Raw genomic sequence first — 22443 nt, forward strand, 5'->3', positions numbered from 1 at the left:
GAAATGATTGTCATTAAAAAGCAATCTAGTTCAAGGGGATCTGCTGTCCTTATCTGGTCTGGCCTACATGTGACTCCAGGCCCACATGTGTTTGACTCTTTACTGCCCTCTGACATGACCTAGTAAGCCATTCAGTTGCATCAAATCACTACAAGGCCTAAAAGGAATGAAATTGAACAGACCACTGGCATCAACCTAGGCACCAGGAACGACATGGCGAACCCATTCCTGTCAACCTTGCAAAGTCCTCCTTATTAACATCTGTTAATATATATTTGTGTAAAAATTGGGAGAACTATCTTGCAGACTAGTCAATAAACAGCCTGATATAGTCATACTCACTGAATCATACCTTACAGACAATGTCACAGACATCACCATCACCATCCCTGTACAGTCGGGAGGGAGTTGTCCTGGGAGTCCTTTAACATTTACCACCCCACCCTCCGCTCAACTGATGGATCAGTACTCCTCCATGTTGAACACCAATTAGAAGAAGCACTAAGGGTGGCAAGGGCACAGAATGTACTTTGAATGGCAGGCTTTAATGTCTATCATTGTGAGTAGCACCACTACTGGCCAAGCTGGCTGAGTCCTAAAGGACATAACTGCTAGGCTGGATCAGCGGCAGGTGGTAAGTGAACCAATAGGAGGAAGAATCCTACTTAACCTTGTCCTCACCAAGCTACCTGTCGAAGATGCATCTGTCCATGACAGTATTGGTAGGAGTGACCACCACACAGTCCTTGTGGAGACAAAGTCCTGTCTTCACAATAAGGATACCCTCCATCGTGTTGTGTGGCACTACCACCGTGCTAAATGGGATAGATTTTGAACAGATCTAGCAGCTCAAAACTGGACATCCATGAGGCGCTGTGGGCCATCAGCAGCAGCAGAATTATACTTAACCACGATCTGTAATCTCACTGCCCAGCATATCCCCACCCTACCATTACCATCTAGCCAGGGGATCAATCCTGGTTCACTGGAGAGTGAAGGAGGGCATGCCAGGATCAGCACCAGGCTTACCTAAAAAAAGTGAGGTGGCAACCTGGTGAAGTTACAACACAGGACTACTTGCATGCCAAACAGTGGAAGAAACATGTGATGGGCACAGTTAAGGGATCTCACAACTAACGGATTAGATCTAAGCTCTGCAGTCCTGCCACATCCAGTTGTGAATGGTGATGGACACTTACACAACTAATAGGATGGGAAGCTCCACAAATATCCCCATCCTCAACGAAGGGAGAGCCCAGGACACTAGTGCAAAAGAGAAAACTAAAGCATTTGCACTAACTTTAGCCAGAAGTGTCGAGTAGATAATTAATCTCAGCCTCCTCCTGAGGTTTCCAGCATGACCGATGTCAGTCTTCAGCCAATTTGAATCATTCCATGTGATATTAAGAAATGGCAGAAAGCACTGGATACTGCAAAGGCTTTGGGCCCTGATAACATTCCGGCAATGGTACTCAAGACTTGTGCTCCAGAACTAGCTGTGCCCCGAGCCACGCTGTTCCAATACAGCTACAACATTAGCATCTACCCGGCAATGTGTAAAATTGCCCATGTATGTCCTGTCCATAAAAAGGACAAATCCAACCTGGGCAATTACTGCCCCTTCAGTCTAGCTTCGGTCATCAGCAAAATGATGGATGGGGTCATCAACATTACTAACAAGCAGCACTTACACAGCACTAACCTACTGACAGATGCTCAGTTTGGGTTCCACCAGGGCCACTCAGCTCCTGATCTCCTTATGGCGTTGGTCCATTCATTGACAGAAGAGCTGAACTCAAGAGTGACTGCCCTTAACATCAAGGCAGCACTTGACTGAGTGTGGCATCTAGGAGCCCTAACAAAACTGAAAATAGCAAAACTGAAGTCAGTGGGAATCAGGGGGAAAATTCTCCACTGGTTGGAGCTATACCAAGCACGAAGGATGATGCTTGTGGTGGTTGTTGGTCAATCATCTCAGCCCTGGAACATCGCTCCAGGTGTTCCTCAGGGTAGTGCCCTAGACTCAGCCATCTTTAGCTGCTTCATCAATGACCTTCCCTCTATCAAAAGGCCAGAAGTGGGGATGTTCTCTGATGACTGCACAATGTTCAGCACTCTTTGTGAGTCCTCAGATACTGGAGCAGTCCTTGTCAATATGCAGAAAGAGCTGGACAACATTCAGGCTTCACTGATAAGTGGCAAGTAACATTCTCGCCATACAAGTGCCAGGCAATGACCATCTGCAACAAGAGGGAATATAACTATTTCCTTTTGACATTCAATGGCATTACCATCTCTGAATCCCCCACTATCAAGATCTGGGGGTTGAGCAGAAACTGAACTGGACTAGCCATATAAATACTATGGCTACAAGAGCAGGTCATAGGCTGGGACAGAAACTCACCTCCTGACTCCCCAAAGCCTATCCACCTACAAAGCACAAGTCAGGAGTGTGATGGATTTCTCTCTACTTGCCTGGATGAGTGCAGCTCCAACAACACTCAAGAAGCTCGACACCATCCAGGACAAAACAGCCTGCTTGGATTGGCACCCCACACCACTTTCAACGTTCACTCCCTCCACCACTGCAGTGGCAGCAGTGTGTACCATCTAAAAGATGCATTGCAGCAAGTCGTCAAGGCTCTTTTGACAGCACCTTCCAAACCTGCAACTTCTACCAACTTGAACAAGGGCAGAAGATGCAAGGGAACACCACCACCTGTAAGCTCCCCTCCAAGACACACATCATCCTGACTTGGGACTATATCACCATTCTTTCACTGCTGCTGGGTCAAAATCCTGGAACTCCCTTCTTAACAGCACTGTGGGTGTTCCTACAACACATGGACTGCAGCGGTTCAAGGAGGTTCATCACCACCTTCTCAAGGGCAATTAGGAATGGGCAATAAATTGGTTTAATATCTCATCCAAAAAAATGGCACCCCTGACGGTGCAGAAATCTCCCAGTACTGGAGCGTTAGCCTGGATTTTGTGTTCAAGTATATGGAGTGGAACCCACAACCTTCAGATGCAAAGCAAGATGCTGCCACCTGAACTACAGCTGACACTTAAGGACCATGAGTTTGCCTTGCTACAAGCTCGTAGTACTTTGTCAAGTGCAGAAAGATGAGCATGATATTTGAAATTAAAAGTTTGTTGTTTTTTGCTTTAAATCTCCTAAAATCAAGGTCAACTTTTGGGGCCAGAGTGGGGGAGAAATCGGTGGGAATTGATGTTAAGAAGTGCATGTAATCTTTGTGCCCAAAAATTGTTTTCATACAAATTTTTAGTTTACTAAAAATGGAAAGTCAAGAATAGAATCCCTTTCTTCATTAGTAATTCTTGCTGCACATCCAACAATCAATGTAACTATTAGAGTTAATTCGAAAAACTAGCTGATAGCAATGGGGAATCAAGATTGTGTATTCAGTGGGTGAAGTTGGGTTAGGTGGCAGAGGATAATTAGATCAATATGTGCCGACATAATTCAGCCCTCATTTTAAAGTAAGATTGTCATTTGATATTATTATTTTTGTTAAATAGAAAAACCTACAGCAATTTGGTAGCAGAGTTTTTTTGGGATGTAAGGAGTACCAGATTCCTGACCATGTGGGATTCCCTATATTGCTGCAAGTGGTCAAAGGGATTAATGGCAGCTGGATAGGTTTATTTTGGCTCTTCCCATCACGAACGTGAACATGGAATTTAGAATGGAAAAGTTGACACAGAAGTGTGAATGAAAAAAGAAAAAATAGGAAGTAAGATTTTCTGAACAGGAAATCTGTATAAAATACATGAAAATATTAGAAAGGGGATGGTGTCTAGCGGGCAGAGTTTTTGCTTAACTGCTTAAGAACGTAACTGTTTATCTTTTCCTCTTGCATTAAAAGATATTTCTCGATACATATTTAAGAGGTGACCATGGAGGCGGGGCTGAGCGGGGGGGTGTGGCTGTGGGAGAGTGGGGCCGAGTGGAGGAGGGGCTGAGAGGGGAGGGGTTGATTGGGGGCAGGGCCGAGTGGAGGAGGGGCTGAGTGGGGTTGGGTAGTTGCCGGGAGGAGTGGGGGCTGATTGTGGGTTGGGGGTGGTCACGAGTTCTGGGCAATCGCTGGGGGTGGGTAGTCACAGGGTGTTGGCAGTCGCAGATTGCGGGCATTCATGGAGGTTGGCAATGACGGGTTGTGCACAGTTGCAGTTGTGGGCAGTCGTGGGGGTGGCAATCATGCGGGTTGGCAATCACGGGGATGTGGGAAGTTGCAGGCTGGGCATTCGCAAGTATGTGGGGGCGTTCCAGAGCATGTGGGAGCAGTATTGAGTGGGAGGGGGTGGTCGATGGGGTGGGCTCAACTGTTAATCACTGAGCTACAGGTCCAAATCTCTGAGATCAGTATCGGAGACATTTTCAGAGGGGCCCCGGCAACACAAATCTGCCTTTCGGAAGTTTAAACCTCCTGGGCAATTATTGTGCATGTGTGCGGACCAGGACTTCTGAAGGGTGCTGATGCGCAACAGCAATAAGCGTCTCAATGGGTACTGCTTTTGGCACTGGAAGGTCAGGGCCAAGGGAACTTGATGTGCACTAGATGTAAATTGTGCTTGAAATTCCTCAATCTTTTACACTTGCTAAGAAAGCAGGTATTACTGCAATGGTTTGCCAAATGACCCAAACTGAGATTTTATCATTAATTTAGCTCATGATGATACTTAGATAATTAACTTTAAAAAAAAATCTTTCATGGTATGTGGGCGTCACTGGCGAGGCCAGCGTTTATTGTTTATTCCTAATTGCTCTTGAGAGGCGATGGTGAACCTGCAGTCCATGTGGTGTAGGTACACCCACAGTGCTGTTAGGAAGGGAGATCCAGGATTTTGAGTCAGTGACAGTGAAGGAGCGGCAATATAGTTCCAAGTCAGGATTGTGAGGGAACTAAGATCTTTTAAAATGGCTGAACTTATGCCTGTCTGTGACCCTTGAACAAAAGGAGCTACCATGGTAGTATCGAAGAAAGTTGCACTTCGTTATCTCTGAAGAGGGCTGCAGAGACCAAATTTCAAGGCAACTATAGAAAGGCCAACTGCATTTCATAATCCAGGCTGGCCAACCGGAGACTACACGTCTGCTAGGACAAAGGGCCCCACACACTTCCTTTCCATTCTTAATGGTTGGGGCGTTTAGCCACCTTGGGAACCCAGAAGAACATCTCTTGTCAAAGACAATGTGGAGAGGTGGGAGTCCTGTGAAATGGACCTCTAATTTGTGAAACCAGTAATATTGCCTTGTGGAACTGCAAGTTCAATCTGCTATTTACAATCCTACAAGCAGCCTCACAGAAAAGGGGCTCTGCCCAAGTTTGGATGCCTGGGCCCCATCTACACTGCTGCTGCTGGAAATTCTGTTCCATTGCCTACAAGACAGATTAATCTTGCATGCCTATCTCATCATGTGAAGGCAACACATTCAGAAAAGTGAATTAACCAGCACTGGTTTTCAAACTGCTGACCTCCATGAAGGAATACCTCACTGGACTTTGATTCAGGACTCTGGAACCCATATGAAACACTTTTTCTTTCTTCTGTGGCCTCTGCACTGTAAATCTTTCCTTTCTCTATCCCTCGTTTACTGTATGACTGCAAAGGGGCCAACGTTGCACCCCCTCCTGCATTTTGAGTGAGTGTAAATAAACAAACACTTTTGAGTTCATCCTACCTCGATTGCTGTGAGATTATTACTGGACCACACTAAACACTAAAACTGAAGGCTTGGGAAATACGCCACCCATTATAAAGGGGGAAACAAATCAAAAACACCTTTCTGTATAAGGATGGATAGTGAGAAGAAATGAGTGCTATTTAAATTAACCCCCCCCGCCCCCTCCTGTCTGTAACAGGATGGCTTGGAGGAGAACTTGCAGGTGGTGGTGTCCCCATGCATCTGCTGCCCTTATCCTTCTAGGTTGTAGAGGTTCAGGTTAGGAAGGTGCTGTTGAACGAGCATTGGTGAGTTGTTGCAGTGCATCTTGTAGATGGTACGCACTTCTGGCACTGTGCGTCAATAGTGGAGAGAGTGAATGTTGAAGGTGGTGGATGGGGTGCCAATCAAGCGGCCTCCTTTGTCCTGGATGGTGTCGAGCTTCTTGAGTGCTGTTGGAGCTGCAGTCATCCAGGCAAGTGGAGAATATTGATGAGTAATGAGTTCTGCCGAAGGGTCATGAGGAGTCGAAACGTCAACTCTTTTCTTCTCCGCCGATGCTGCCAGACCTGCTGAGTTTTTCCAGGTAATTCTGTTTTTGTTTTGGATTTCCAGCATCCGCAGTAGTTTTTTGTTTTTATATAAGTGGAGAATATTCCCTCACACTCCTGAATTGTGCCTTGTAGATAATGGACAGGCTTTGGGGAGTCAAGAGGCGAGTTACTCTCTGCAGAATTCCCAACCTCTGACCTGTTTTTGCAGCACAGTATTTATATGACTAGTCAAGTTCAGTTTCTGGTCAATGGTAACCTGCAGGATGTTGATAGTGGGGATTCCACGATAATAATGCCCTTAGCTTCTTTATTTTAAAGGTGTAATGGACACCTCCCTTTCACATCTGGGAATTTTTGATCTACCCTACCATTGGGTGAGTCAACTCTGCAAAATATTTAATATTAAATTTGATCACTTTGCAACAAGATTTACCTGAGATTTAATTACAGCTGGTTTCTACACAAGCCACAAAGCACAAAATAAATTTACATAAATGAGAGTTTGAACAGACCCATTTGCTTTTACCCTGGGAAGAGGGTGAATCTCAAGTGGAGACATCCTGAGGTTAACACTGCACCATGGCTCAAAACCCTTGCTGGGGGTGGGAGGGGGGGTGGTGTGATTGCTGGGGGGAGGAGAACTCAGGCCTGGGGGGGAGGTCGTGGAAAGTGTCCTGTATTTTAAGGGATTCTCCCTTATTTTGACTACTTGTCCTGTGTCCCTTAATTGGCTCCTTTTATTCCTTATTTCTAGGACAGCCTATGGGAGACTGAGCTGGGAGTCTCCAGGGTGAGCTAAAATGATTCAAGCCGGACTACAAGTGAGTCAGCCAGTAGAGTGATGATAATGTTGTGACTCAAGATAAGTTGATTTTAACCACCCCCCCCTTTTGCTATTAAGTAAGCTCTCACGTTTAACAACTGCTCTCCCCCAACCCTCTCCCCCCACCCCCCCCAACTCCCTGCACTCACAGCACCACATCATGGTCACCAGCATCCACCTGGTCCATGGTTGAAGGGTCCATTAATTTATTTCATAACAGCTGGTCACCCTGCCCAGGAGAGGAGGCCACATCCAGGAGGAGGAGGAGGTCAGGTTTCGCATGGGGGTTGGTGGAGGAGGAAATCAGGTCCCAGAGGGGAGGGGGTCAGGTATTGCGGGTGCAGGGGGCGGATGGTGAGCAGGTCTTTGGGGTGGGGATCAGGTTCGGTGGGAGGGTGGGGATCAGGTCCTGCGGGAGGGTGGAGAATCAGGTCCTGTGTGGTGGGGAGAGGGGGGAAGAATCATGTCCTGGGAGGGGAGTGGATGGGGAATCAGGTCCTCGGGGAGAGGGGAGAATCAGGTCCTGGGGGGGAAGGGAAGGGAAGGGAAGGGAATCAGGTCCTCGGGGACAATCAGGTCCTGCGGGAGGGGGGAGAATCAAGTCCTGGGGGGGAAGGGAAGGGGAGGGAATCAGGTCCTTGGGGAAAGGATGGGGATCTGGTGCTGGGGGAGGGGAGGGGAGGGGAGGGAGGGGGGACAATCAGGTCCTTGGGGAAAGGGCGGGGATCTGGTGCTGGGGGAGGGGGGACAATCAGGTCCTGGGGGGGAGGGGGGGGGGGGGGAATCAGGTCCTGGGGAGGAGGGGGGCGGAATCAGGTCCTGGGGAGGAGGGGGGCGGAATCAGGTCCTGGGGGGGAGGGGGGCGGAATCAGGTCCTGCGGGGGAGGGTGGGGAGAATCAGGCCCAGGGGAGGGGGAAGAATCAGGTCCGGGTGGGGGGGGGGGGGATCAGGTCCGGGGTTGGGGGGGGGACAATCAGGTCCTTGGGGAAAGGGAGGGGATCTGGTGCTGGGGAAGGGGGACAATCAGGTCCTGGGGGAGAATCAAGTCCTGGGGAAGGGGAGGGAATCAGGTCCTGGGGAAGGGGAGGGGATCAGGTCCTGGGGAAGGGGAGGGGATCAGGTCCTGGGGAAGGGGAGGGGATCAGGTGCTGGGGGAGGGGAGGGGATCAGGTGGCCGGTTTTGTCCCCGTCCCCCCCGGTACTTACTGATGATCTGATTTCCTCTCTCTGGCTCCGGACAGTTTGCTGTTTCCTAGCAACAATCCAGACGCGCACGCGCACTGAGATGGGGGCGGGGCTGTAGCCGGGAGCCAATTGATCAAAGCTCCCAAAATATTCCAGCTTCATGTTCTACTCATCCCCGCCCTGATCCACTGCAGCTTGTAAACCACCTTCACAATGTGCACCGCTCACCAACTGGGCTGCCAACCACACCCCCCCCCCAATGACATTGCTGTGACCTTTCCAGCAGTACAGCCAGAGACAGGCCTCAAATGACATTGTGCATTTCCTTTATTTTCTTTGAATATTTCTGGTCTGTCAGTTAGTTATAAAAAGAATGGAAAAAAGGCTGCTTGACTGTCAAGATTCCAGCAATAAACTAATGAAGGATCTTTTCACACTCCCATGGTTGGGAGGTAAGTGCACCACAAGGATGGTGGTGGTGGTGGAATGACCAATGGTAGGAGCAGGGCCCTGGAGGAAACCTCCAGAAATCCATTCCACCAGAATTGGCAACCTTCCCTGCATGCTCTAGGAATTAAGAGATTAATCTCCTGGACGTTGTTCCATGCAAAGCAAACCCAGGACAAAAGAAAAAAAAATCATTGGGGCATTTAAAGTAAGCATTTTGTTCATTTTTTTCTTATAATTGGTTGTAAAAATATTGGAGATGGAGCCATCAGTCGTCAGGAAAGTGGTGGAATCTATTATCAAGGGAGACTTGATGCATTTCGGTATAATGGAAATCAGTATAATCAGACAAAATCAACATGGTTTTACGAAAGGGAAATGGTTTTTAACAAATTTATTAGAGTTTCTGAAATAAAAACAGAAAATGCTGGAAAAGCTCAGCAGGTCTGGCAGCATCTGTGGAGAGAGAAACAGTTTTCACCGCACCAGCCTCCACATTCAAAGGATCATCCTGTGCCATTTCCACCAACTCCAGCATGATGCCATCACCAAACACATCTTCCCCACACCATCTTGCTCTCATGTCCACATGTCTGTTCTTGGCCTGCTGCAGTGTTCTAGTGAAGCCCAACACGGATGGGAGGAACAGTACCTCATCTTCTGATTAGGCACTTTACAGCCTTCTGGACTTTACATTGAGTTCAACAACTTCAGACCATGAACTCCCTCCCCCATCTTTACCCCTTTTTAATTTTTAAAAGAAAACTTATTTCTTTTTAAAAATGTTTATCCTCCCCCCACTCCCCACAGCCCCCTCTTAAACAGTATTAAATCCATCACATTCCTACTTCTCTTTAGCTCTGAAGAGTCATATGGACTCGAAATAACTCTGTTTCTCTCTCCACAGATGCTGCCAGACCTGCTGAGTTTTTCTAGCATTTTCTGTTTTTATTATAAGGGTAAGCAGTAGATGTAGTATTCCTGGATTTCCAAAAGGCACTCAATAAGGTGCAACACAAGAAATAAATTGGCAAGATGAGGGCTCATGGAGTTGGGGGTAATATATTAGCATTTATAGAGGATTGATTAATAGACAAGAAATAAAAGTAGGCATAAATGGAGCGTTTTCAAGTTGGTAGGCTGTGACTAGTGGACTGCTGCAAGGATCAGTTCTGAGGCCTCAGCTATTTACAATCTATATTCATGACTTAGATACGTTACTGTCTATCTTTTTGTCTAATTTTGCTGAAGATACAAAGCTAAGTAGAAATATAATCTGTGAGGAGGTCACAGAGAATTTTCATAGAGATTTGGACAGGTGAGTAGGCAACAAGATGGCAGGTGGATATAATGTGAGCACGTGTGACGTTATTCATATTGGCCGTAAGAATAAGAAAGCAGAATATTTTTTGAAAGGCGCAAAACTGGTAAATGTTGATGTTCAGAGAGACTTGGATGTGCTCATAACAAGGAACACAAAGTTAACATGCAGGGACAGCAAGCAATTAGGAAGGCGAATTGCATGATGGCCTTTATTGCAAGAGGACTGGAGTACAGGAATAAAGTCTTGCTACAGTTGTAGCAGGCTGTGGTGCAACCACATCTGGAATACTGTGTGCAGTCCTATCTACATATTTAAGAAACAATATATTTGCTTTGGAGGCAGCATACCAAAGGTTCACTAGATTGGTGCCTGGAATAAGAGGGATGTCCTCTGGTAAGAGGCTGAGTAAATTGGGCCTGTATTCTCTGGAGTTTAGTAGAATGAGAGGGGATCTCATTTAAACATATCAGATTCTGAAGGGGCTTGGTTGTTTCCACTGGCCGCGAATCGGGGGCACAGTCTCAGGATAAAGAGTCGATCATTTAGGACTGAAACGAGGAGAAATTTCTTCACTCAAAGGGCCATGAAACTTTGGAATTCTCTACCTGAGTAGGTTGTGGATGCTTCATCGTTGAATATACTTAAGACTGATAAAGACAGATTTTTGGTCTCTCAGGAAATTAAGGGATATGGGGAGCGAGCAGGAAAGTGGATTTAAAGCCCAAAATCAGCCATGAACATATTGAATGACGGATCAGGCTCAACAGGCCTTATGGTCTACTCCTGCTCCTCTCATGTTCTTGTAGGTTGGGAGTGGGAAGGCTGTTTGCCTTGGCAGGATGGTTGGAGGCAGTCAGTTGTGTGATGAAATCTCCGGGTAAAACAGCGATAGAAATGGGGTGAAGGATAGAAATGAGAGAAGTATCCCTGAGGGAGTATTTTTTTGAACTTATCTAGGAGCATGGAAGATGATGCAAGTACTCAAAAAAGCTATACTCTCTTCTAAGATCCACAAACATTTACAACAAAACACACACCATCTTCCACTTTTCTTTCTCAGATACCCAATATAAAGGTTGTGCTCTCCCCATGAGCTCAGGGCTCCACTCCAAGTCATAGATGATTGCTAGCCCCTCATCATTGCTAGGTTAAAATCCTGGCATTCCATTCCTAATGGTGTGATGTTCAAGAAGGCAGCCCACAGCTACCTTCTTAGAGTTAAGGTAAAGCTAAAGCAGTAACACCCACATTGTGAAAATGAAAAAAAATTATTCTATAGAAGGCAGTGAAAATAGCAAAGAGAAAATAGTTTTTAATGACATTCATTGAGGCAATGGATAGGGTAAGTAAATTTCCCTAAGGCACTGTGGATCAGGCTTGTAACAGTATATTAGCATACAAATATCAAAAGAAAAATTTGTATTTATACATAATATCACCTTTCACAGCCTCAGAATGTCCAAAGTGCTTTGTATCCAATAATGATCTTTTTGAAACGTAGTCACTGTTGTATCGTAGGAAATCTAGCAGTCAATATGTACAAAGCAAGGGCCCACAAACAGCAAAGATAATGATTAAATAGTCCTTTTTAACGAAATTAGTTGAAGGATTAATATTGGCCAGATTACCGGAGACAACTCCCCTGTTCTTTGAATTGTACTGTGGGATCTTTAACATTCACCAAAAAGGGCCCTGATTTAACAAAGGTCCCATTTGAAAGTTGGCATTCTTGGTAGTGCAGCATTCCCTCAGTAAGGCACAGAGGTATTAGCTTGGATTTTGTGCTCAAATCTCTAAAGTGGACAAGAATCCACAACCTTCTAACTAAGAGGTGAGAGTGCTACCACTGAGCCAAGGCTGACATCTATAACACTCAACTATGTCTGAAATTATTTTTAAAGTTGATGCGCCTAAATAAAAGTTCAGGGCAATTCACAGTCAACTTAGAGTTAGGCTTGGGGAAAGTAGGTAGGGAAAATAATGCATCATGTCATCTTGGTCATCTCTATTAAAAATCTTGCAATTGGCACACTTCATGTACAATTTTAGAATGGAAAATCTATATGCTATATTATTTGAAACTATATTTCTTCTTCAGATTTTGTTGATGAACCAATTGAATGACTCAACATGAAAAGGGTAGTGTCCTAGGCCCAACCATCTTCAGCTACTTCATCAATTACCTTCCCTCCATCAGGTGGTCAGAAGTGGGGAACTTTTGCTGACGATTGCACAATGTTCAGCACCATTCGCGACTCCCGAGATGCTGAAGCAGCCCGTGTCTTTATGCAGCAAGACCTGGACAACATGCAGGCTTGGGCTGATAAGTGGCAAAGAACATTTGTGCCACAAAAATGTCAGGCAATTACTATCTCCAACAAGTGAGAATCTAACCATCTCCCTTAGACATTCAATGCCATTACCATCACTGGACCCCCCTATGAACATCCTGGGGGGTTAACATTGACTAGGAACTAAACTGGACCAGCCATATAAATATTGTGGCTACAAGAGCAGGTCAGAGGCTAGGAATTCTGCAGTGAATAACTCACCTCCTGACTCCCCAAAGCCTGTCCACCATCTACAAGGCACAAGTCGGGAGTGTGATTGAATACTCCCCACTTGCCTGGATGAGTGCAACTCCAATAACACTCAAGTAGTTTGACACTATCCAGGATAAAGCAGCCCGCTTGATTGGCACCCCTCCCACCACCTTAAATGTTCACTCCTTCTGCCACCTACACACAGTGGGGTCAGTGTGTGCCATCTACAAGATGCAATTCTGCAACTCACCAAGGCTCCTTCAACAATACCTTCCCAACCCACGACCTCTACCACCTAGAAGGTCAAGGGCAGCAGCTGCAAGGGAGCACCACCACCTGCAAGTTCCCCTCCAAGCTGCACACCATCCTGACTTGGAACTATATTGCCGTTCCTTCCCTGTCACTGGGCCAAGATCCTGGAACTCCCTTCCAAACAGCACTGTTGGTATACCTATACCACATGTACTGCAGTAATTCTAGAAGGCGGCTCACCACCACTTTCTCAAGGGCAATTAGGGTTGGGCAAGAAATGTCTGCCTACCCAGCGATGCCCATGTCCTGTGAAAGAATAAATCCAAAAAAAAATTGATAATTTTCTCTTTTAGTAACCAAGGTTTCCAAAATCCTGAGTAAGGGTATTAAACAAAATAAAAGATTTTTAATGTAACACATAGACATAAATCTATTGGATTGTCTATATATTTTACTGCAAGGCCTCAGCCAATCTCAAAAGTCTAGGCCTTGACAGGATACTTTACCTCAACAGTGGACTACATTGCTTTCAAAGATGAACAATTTGCAGAATTTCCCAATGTTAACTCTGATCGTCTGCAATTTGTAGAATTTCTCAACATGTAATCTATGCAGCAGCCAGAGTTAAATGTCCTTTCAGCCTGTAAGGTTTTCAGGGTTTTTCCAAAATAAACTGGAGATTGGATTTTACAAACTTTATTTCAGGCAAGCACTGACATTTTGATTAACAAATGTGCTATTCTATTATGAAATGCTCAGAGTAGCTGATTTTCTCTGTTTTTAAGTCACTTCCTTCTCTATTTTTGTTGTTTAATTAAAAAATCTAAACTGTTTAAGGTTTGTAGTTTTTAATAAATGTGAAAGAATGGAAATTATATGAACAATGAAGCTCTGAGCTTATGAGCTTTTTTTGCTTGATTACAGAAATGTATTTATTAAAGACTGCTTAAGTCAGCAAACTCACTAATGGTACATTTAAGTTTAAATATTTCCCGTGCCACTGCCTGTGATTCTTTATTCAGTAATTTGCCCTGCACCAGGAACATTGACAGAAAATTTCACCTCCAATGCTGAAGGACTTAAAACACGTACAGTGGGGAGGAGGGGTCACCTCGTAGCACAAGTAGCTGTGGAAAGGTTGTGGAATGAGGCTGACAGGTGGGAATGGTGGTGCCTGATAATATAAATGAAGAACAGGAACTTTTGAGTCCTGTTCTAGACCTCCCTCCCACCTAAGGGTGATAGAGCATGCTAACAAGGCTTCAAGGTTGCCTGTTAGAACATTACAGCTCTTTCATTCGTATGTAAATACTAGTCATGGGGAAAAAACACTGCTGAGAAAAAATATTTATTTTAGATTAATCTGTATAATTAGTTAGAAAATCATTATGTGCTCACTCTGCATTGGACCAAGTATCAAATTTGATTGTTACATAAAATGACAAAGTGCAGCACAGAAGTAGGCCATTCAGCCCAACTTGTCTATATGGACATTTATGTTCCACATGAGCCTCCTCCCAACCCTTTTATCTAACCCCATCATGGTTAGTATCCTGTAACATGAGGGATAATTTGTCTGTCCCAGGCTGCAATATACTTTGAGTCAAATAAGCCAAGCAGATTTAGTATGGCTTAAGTTGAGTCTATACCAATGAATTATTTCAATAATTCTGCACAGTTAGCTTTTCATCAACTCACAGTCTGAAACTTGCAACAAAATGAAGATAAACTGTTTATTGAAAATCAATAATTTATTCTGTATATAGTTGCATTTTTCATTGTGAAATGGTCACTTCTTTGCAGGGAAGATAAAAAAAGATTCATAATGTAATACCTTGAGAAGTGTTGACACAGTTCAATACATTTACAAAAATTGTTATTAAAAAACCTAAATTGAAACTAACTACACAATATAAAATGAGAATATCATATCGGTGTTAAATATTGCTGATATCTCATCAATGCCAATGGTCATAATAATTCATTAACAACTTTTGCCTTCTAACACTGAAACAAAAGTTGTACGATTGTAACCTGGTTCTACGTTGAACAGACTGGATGCGGATTACTTCAATTCCTGTATAATCCTTAATAGGTCTCATGATAAGCAATGTCGATCACTCATCCCTGAGGTGGATTTAGTCCAAAAATGTAGAGTAGTCTTGTTAAATGAATCTTTTTGACATCTGACAACTTAGTTACTGTTTGGTTTTGAGATCATTTTCCAGCGTTAAATCACAAACATAGTTACTTTATGACACAGATTTACTACATTTTGCACATTTCCATTTTTCCCCACCAATTTCACTTGGAATGGTAGAGTAGGAAAAATAGTGGCATTTCACAGCAAAGATTTAACTTAGTTTTTGTACACATGTTTTCAGTCTAAATGGTAGAAATTAATGCCTCAAAATGTGTTAAAGTATTAGTCCGCAATAACCCATTTCTCATTGAAATTAATGAAGAATTGGTCAAAAAAAAAACTTTACTTACAACATGGTAACTTCATCACTACAAAATCAAAATGGTCATCTTGCATCCATTGTTTTGCCCACAGCAGGTCACAAGGGATTCATCAGTGGAGAAAATCATACAGTAATCTAGCTTTGCATGATCATTCTATAAATTAAACAGTGACTCAATACACAGCATTTTTGTCCCTATTCCAAAAGTACAAAATCCTTGATAACAGCATTAGAATAGATTCCATCAATTCTGTGTGCTCCATTGATACACAAGGTCTTATTGCATCAGAAAGTCATGAAATGTAAAGGCAATGCCAAAAGCAAAGATAAAATCTTCCTGCCCAAACTTCATAGCATTTTAGTGCTATAGTACCATTAAAGGACAATGAAGCATGTTTGAAGAGTCACAAATGGGTTTTGAATTGTACTTTACCATCCTTAACTTTGACTTCAAATTTCTATATTTAATATTAGTCTGCAGTGAAATAGTTAACAGATTTTAAAATCTTAATATAGTATATTCACCAGTACGCAACGAAAGGAGCTAAGCTCTATCAGCCATTTGATGTATACTATCTAATTTTAGCCTCAATGTTCTTCATTTTACCCAGTTAGTCTATCATTCCTTTGGGGCTAACTTGATAAAACAATTAACCAAATGGACTTGAAGTAAGTTTTTCTTTTACTTTCTCTGTACTGTAGTCATACCACATGTTGGAATCATATAGCACCTCTACCATTATTGTTGGCACAGTTACAAAACTTCATCCACCTAAATTAACTGTTACTAACACTACCACTACCACTATATAATAAAACCAAAATACATTACAGTTAAAACATTATATTCACTCAACCATTATTGTTGGCTGAACTGGTTTGAATTCAAGGAGCTTTCTCAGGCAGCATGCTATTTGAGGTATTCATTTTAATCTTTTGACTGATCTCACTATTACCAGTAGTATGGATATTTCTTCCAAATAATATTTTGTGGTAATTTAAGAATTTATGACTGCTTGTTTAGAGAAATTTAGAATTATTTCTGGCATAACTGAAAAAGCATTAATGATTAGCTTGATAAAGTCAAAACAGCATCAGTCTTCTCATTGTAATTAGAAATTGGAACATAACATTTTTTAGTTTCATCATCTTTTCTATTAGTTTGGTTCAGAATCCACCTTATTATAAATTGCAACATATAGCCAATTGTAGCACGTAACATATGTTTTGAGAGAATCATTTGGAATTTACAATTTGAAAGTATTAGCTATCTGAAAGTATTATATAGTCCTCTTGAAATTGTCACTAAACTTTCCACAATTCCATCTTGGCGATCTTAAATTCACCAATAATTTGCCTTTTGTATGCAATCCAAGTAAGATAACATGGTTAATGTGTTCTATGAAATGCATACTTCATGGACCAAATGAATTTATAATACATCAAACATGCTCAAAGTAGATCAAAAATAGCTACTTTGTTCCACAGACAGAATGTTAAAAGACAGTCTTTTTGTAGGCCCAACCCAAAATAGACTGAATTACAATCAGATTACATAACATTCACTGAAAAAAGTATCGCTACTTACAGATAATTCACTGAAATACTGGCACACAACTAGTGAGGAAAAACTGCTCACAAGACACTGTCTGAGGAATGTGGATGAGGATTCTATAAACAAGGTAGATTTCTTAATTTATGGGAAGCAAATTACATCCAAAACCACTTCACTGGCGTACATGTAACATTTTAAACCACAGCTGCTTCTTTAATTGTAAACTGTAGTTTAACATATGTTTGCTCCATATGGTACAATTCAAGAGGCCTTTTTTTTGGCTAAGTGTAACATGCAGGAACAGCATATACTGCATTTCCATAAGGGAAATCAGATCTGGAAGAAGGAATCTATAAATGGTTATCATACCATAACAAAGGTATCAGGTAATTCAAGTTGGTGAAATATTGTCAAGTTATTTCATAGAAGGGTAACTTACTGAACATTTTACAACTTGACGAGTTAAATCTGGAACTTCATAAATGTCCGACAATGGATTTGGTTGCTGTATTAGAAAGAAGCCTTTCTGGTGTTGTGTGAGCAAATTGAAATATCATTATGTTGCCAATCACAAATTGTAGTTTACATATAGTCTGTCATATCCATCACAAGTGACTTGGTGGGAGTTTGGTAGCAGTCATCTAATATGAAATGGGATCATGCACTTAAATTACCCTGAACAAAATTCAGAGCAGAGTCGATTTCTGAAAGAAACCATCATGTGCTGAGGATTGAATTTTTTTTTTGGTAAAATATATAGTTCTGATTTTCTGCCCACCCTGCCCCAACATAGTTTTCTGCAAGAGCCAGTTTATCCTCCTGGAAAGATGTGACAATCCTGACTGGTCCACAATCAGTCAACCCTACTCTGCAATTAGCCAAAAGAAACCAAAGCCACAAGGTTAGATTACTTCTGCTTTTCTTGGAGATGCAGTGTTTGAATATATCTGGTTAAGAATTAAATGAAGCGCCATTCTAACAGTTATATGCAGGCAACTTTCAGGCAATTCACAGCCCTAGAATTAATTTCACTATCCAATAGACAGTTAGGCACCTTGGATGTTAAGTTCAAATTTACACCATTTTTAAAAAATCCATCCACTTTACAAGGCACTTCTTAGATCAGATTCTAATTACAATTCCAATTTAAATTCAATACCTTAGCACATACCAATTATATACCAAGCCTCCAATAAGAATGATACTTAAAAACAATGCAATATTTTCAGATGTAACCTCAAGCATTCAGTTTAACAGTCATTTTGAGTACTAAGACTCAGAAAATCCATTTGATAGCTTGAAGCATCAATCTTCAACAATCGTCTGTTGCTCCCATGTGGTGACTATCACTTCAAACTTCAAAGAATGGGAAAGAGTTTTAGCCAGAACAATTTTTTTTTTTAAGGTACAGTAATTCTTCTTTCTAGCTGGCATTAAGGAATTTTGAACTCAGTTGCGAAAGCCAGTGTAACTGTTAAACAGGAAATATATTTCCATAAATTCTGGTAGGTTCTTCACTCACTGCAAGGTAGGTGGCTCTCATACTTGGGGAGTACTATAAGGGAGAAAAAAAAACTCAGTAAGGAAATCTTTCAGTTCAACATTTTGAGTAACAAATTCAAACTCAGAAAAACACACAAAGAAATAGTACTGCAATGTCAAATAACCAATTTTTGGTATATGTCTACAGAGTAATGGTGACATAAGCAACACAGGGTAATAACAAGCACATTTTTCAATTCAGGGATCATAGAATGAAGTAAAAAAACAGTCGGATTATAAACTATTCTGGGTCGGTGGATGGAACCCTTTACAAGAGCAAAGTATTTCCACTAGTGAGGGTTGAAGGAAGATGCAAAAAGGAAATAGCCTTTCCTACAATAATTGTACTATTGGTTAGCTATTGATAGAATCCAACCTGATAGTTGGGTGTGGAGACACAATGAAAAAAAATGGAGCAGGATAGAAGAAAGACAAATATAGCTCCAATGATATGATAAATACATTAATTCAGTATTTATTGATCACGTAATCTTAAATTCACACAAGAAATGTGTGGTATAGTATAGATCATTTTGAAGCAATTTGGATGTTTGAGTAAAAACAAAAAGCTAAAAGCTACTGCGGATGCTGGAAATCCAAAACAAAATAAAAACAGAATTACCTGGAAAAACTCAGCAAGTCTGGCAGCATCGGCGGAGAAGAAATCAGTCAACGTTTCGAGCCCTCATGGCCCTTCAGCAGAACTGAAGCATAGTTTCAACAAGGGAGAAATATAAATTGGTTTAAGGTGGGTGGGGGGGAAGAGACACATTGAGGGTGTGGTGTGAGCAGATAATCAAAAGATGTCAGAGACAAAAGGGTCAAAGAGGTGTTGAAGGTGGTGGTCTTTGTCTGAGAAAAGTGCTAATTAAGAATGCAAGACAGGATATTCAAAGTACAGCTCTAGTGGGGGTGGGGTGGAAAGACTAAAGGTTTTAGTTTTAGATTTAAAAATAATGGAAATAGGTGGGGAAAGAAGAATCTATATAAATTATTGAAAAAAAAGGCGGGTGGGGGGGGAAAAGAAACGGGGTGGGGATGGGGGGAGGGGGGTTTAAGATCTAAAGTTGTTGAATTCAATATTCAGCCCAGAAGGCTGTAAAGTGCCTAGTCGGAAGATGAGGTGCTGTTCCTCCAGTTTGCATTGGGCTTCACTGGAACAATGCAGCAAGCCAAGGACAGACATGTGGGCAAGAGAACAGGGTGGAGTGTTAAAATGGCAAGCGACAGGGAGGTTTGGGTCTTTCTTGCGGACAGACCGCAGGTGTTCCGCAAAACGGTCGCCCAGTTTGCGTTTGGTCTCTCCAATGTAGAGGAGACCGCATTGGGAGCAACGAATGCAGTAGACTAAGTTAGGGGAAATGCAAGTGAAATGCTGCTTCACTTGAAAGGAGTGTTTGGGCCCTTGGACGGTGAGGAGAGAGGAAGTGAAGGGGCAGGTGTTGCATCTTCTGTGTGGGCATGGGGAGGTGCCATAAGTGAGGGTTGAGGAGTAGGGGGTGATGGAGGAGTGGACCAGGGTGTCCCGGAGGGAACGATCCCTACGGAATGCCGTCAAGGGGGGTGAAGGGAAGATGTGTTTGGTGGTGGCATCATGCTGGAGTTGGCGGAAATGGCGGAGGATGATCCTTTGAATGGGGAGGCTGGTGGGGTGATAAGTGAGGACAAGGGGGACCCTATCATGTTTCTGGGAAGGAGGAGAAGGCGTGAGGGAGGATGCGCGGGATATGGGCCGGACACGGTTGAGGGCCCTGTCAACGACCGTGGATGGAAAACCTCGGTTAAGGAAGAAGGAGGACATGTCAGAGGAGCTGTTTTTGAAGGTAGCGTCATCAGAACAGATGCGACGGAGGCGAAGGAACTGAGAGAATGGGATGGAGTCTTTACAGGAAGCGGGGTGTGAGGAGCTGTAGTCGAGGTAGCTGTGGGAGTCGGTAGGCTTGTAATGGATATTGGTGGACAGTCTATCATCAGAAATTGAGACAGAGAGGTCAAGGAAGGGAAGAGAAGTGTCAGAGATGGACCATGTGAAGATGATGGAGGGGTGGAGATTGGAAGCAAAATTAATAAATTTTTCCAGGTCCCGACGAGAGCATGAAGCAGCACCGAAGTAATCATCGATGTACCGGAGAAAGAGTTGTGGGAGGGGGCCGGAGTAGGACTGGAACAAGGAATGTTCCACATACCCCATAAAGAGACAGGCATAGCTGGGGCCCATGCGGGTACCCATAGCCACACCTTTTATTTGGAGGAAGTGAGAGGAGTTAAAGGAGAAATTGTTCAGTGTGAGAACAAGTTCAGCCAGACGGAGGAGAGTAGTGGTGGATGGGGATTGTTGGGGCCTCTGTTCAAGGAAGAAGCTAAGGGCCCTCAGACCATCCTGGTGGGGGATGGAGGTGTAGAGGGATTGGACATCCATGGTGAAGAGGAAGCGGTTGGGGCCAGGGAACTGGAAATTGTTGATGTGACGTAAGGTGTCAGAGGAATCACGGATGTAGGTGGGAAGGGACTGGACAAGGGGAGAGAGAAGGGAGTCAAGATAACGAGAAATGAGTTCCGTGGGGCAGGAACAGGTTGACACGATCGGTCTGCCAGGACAGTTCTGTTTGTGGATTTTGGGTAGGAGGTAGAAGCGGGCCGTCCGAGGTTGGGCGCCTATCAAGTTGGAAGCTGTGGGAGGAAGATCTCCAGAGGAGATGAGGTCAGTGACAGTCCTGGAAACAATGGCTTGATGTTCTGTGGTGGGGTCATGGTCCAGGGAGAGGTAGGAGGAAACGTCTGCGAGTTGACGCTCAGCCTCCGCGAGGTAGAGGTCAATGCGCCAGACAACAACAGTACCACCCTTGTCAGCGGGTTTGATGACAATGTTGGGGTTGGACCTGAGAGAACGGAGTGCAGTGAGTTCAGAGAGAGACAGATTAGAATGGGTGAGAGGAGCAGAGAAATTGAGACGGCTAATGTCACGCCGACAGTTCTCAATGAAAAGATCAAGAGAAGGTAAGAATCCAGAGGGAGGGGTCCAAGCGGAGGGAGAATATTGGAGGTGGGTAAAAGGATCCGTTGAACGGGGAGAGGACTCCTGCCCAAAGAAGTGAGCACGGAGACGAAGGAAGAAGAGTTCAGCATCATGCTGAGCCCGAAATTCATTGAGATGAGGGCGTAAGGGTATGAAACTAAGTCCTTTGCTGAGCACTGAACGTTCAGCATCGGAGAGGGGAAGGTCAGGGGGTATAGTGAATACGCGTCTGGGGCTGGGATTGGAAGATGGGGTGAGGACGGAGGGACAAGCATGGGTGGAGGGTCCCCGATGGGTGTTGGAGTCGATGGGTTGTTGCAGCTTGCGTTCCTTAGCACTTGAGAGAAAGAGAAAAAGTTTCTTGTTGAGGCGACGGATGAGGCGAAGAATAAAATGAAACTGGGGGCACGCGCAGCTTTGAAAAAGGGTGCGGCGGTGCTGCTGGAGGGAGAGGTCGAGTGTGTTCATATGGCGGCGCATGGCACTGAGTGTGGATCTCAGAATGCGACGGGAACAGCAGTCCGAGAAACGTTTTATGTCCCGGAGATACCTGTAATCCTGGGTGGGTTCGAAACAAGAGGGATGGAATTTCAGTTGAAATCCACGTGGGGTGAGTCGGAGACGGAGACAGTCACTGAGAAAGGAGATATGGCTGTGAAAGCGGGTTTTAGTAAACACCTTGTCAAACACCAGGAGAGAAATGGAAAGCAATGAAGGTGAGCAGGGCAGAAGAGACAGTCGGAAATCCTGTCGGAGGACAGAACCATACTTCTTCCAAGAGGGCATTTTTTTGAAGAGAGGTGGCAGTCAATCAAACACAAAGATAAAAACAAAAAGCTAAAAGCTACTGCGGATGCTGGAAATCCAAAACAAAATAAAAACAGAATTACCTGGAAAAACTCAGCAAGTCTGGCAGCATCGGCGGAGAAGAAATCAGTCAACGTTTCGAGCCCTCATGGCCCTTCAGCAGAACTGAAGCATAGTTTCAACAAGGGAGAAATATAAATTGGTTTAAGGTGGGTGGGGGGGAAGAGACACATTGAGGGT

At 43.7% G+C, this 22443-nt stretch overlaps 1 protein-coding gene across 1 annotated transcript in view; it reads right to left on the reverse strand.

Annotated features, from left to right (window-relative positions):
• Positions 1–14550: 14550 nt before the first annotated feature.
• ttyh2 (tweety family member 2) overlaps positions 14551–22443 on the reverse strand; it is a 144047-nt gene continuing 136154 nt past the window's right edge. Inside the window, exon 15 of the mRNA XM_078571005.1 lies at positions 14551–18393. Within this exon, the coding sequence (XP_078427131.1) occupies positions 18313–18393 (81 nt within the window). The 3' untranslated portion in view covers positions 14551–18312. The remainder of the gene's footprint in view (positions 18394–22443) is intronic.

Source organism: Cetorhinus maximus, chromosome 24 (genome assembly GCF_964194155.1).
Source record: "Cetorhinus maximus chromosome 24, sCetMax3.hap1.1, whole genome shotgun sequence".
Classification (NCBI taxonomy): Eukaryota; Metazoa; Chordata; class Chondrichthyes; order Lamniformes; family Cetorhinidae; genus Cetorhinus; species Cetorhinus maximus.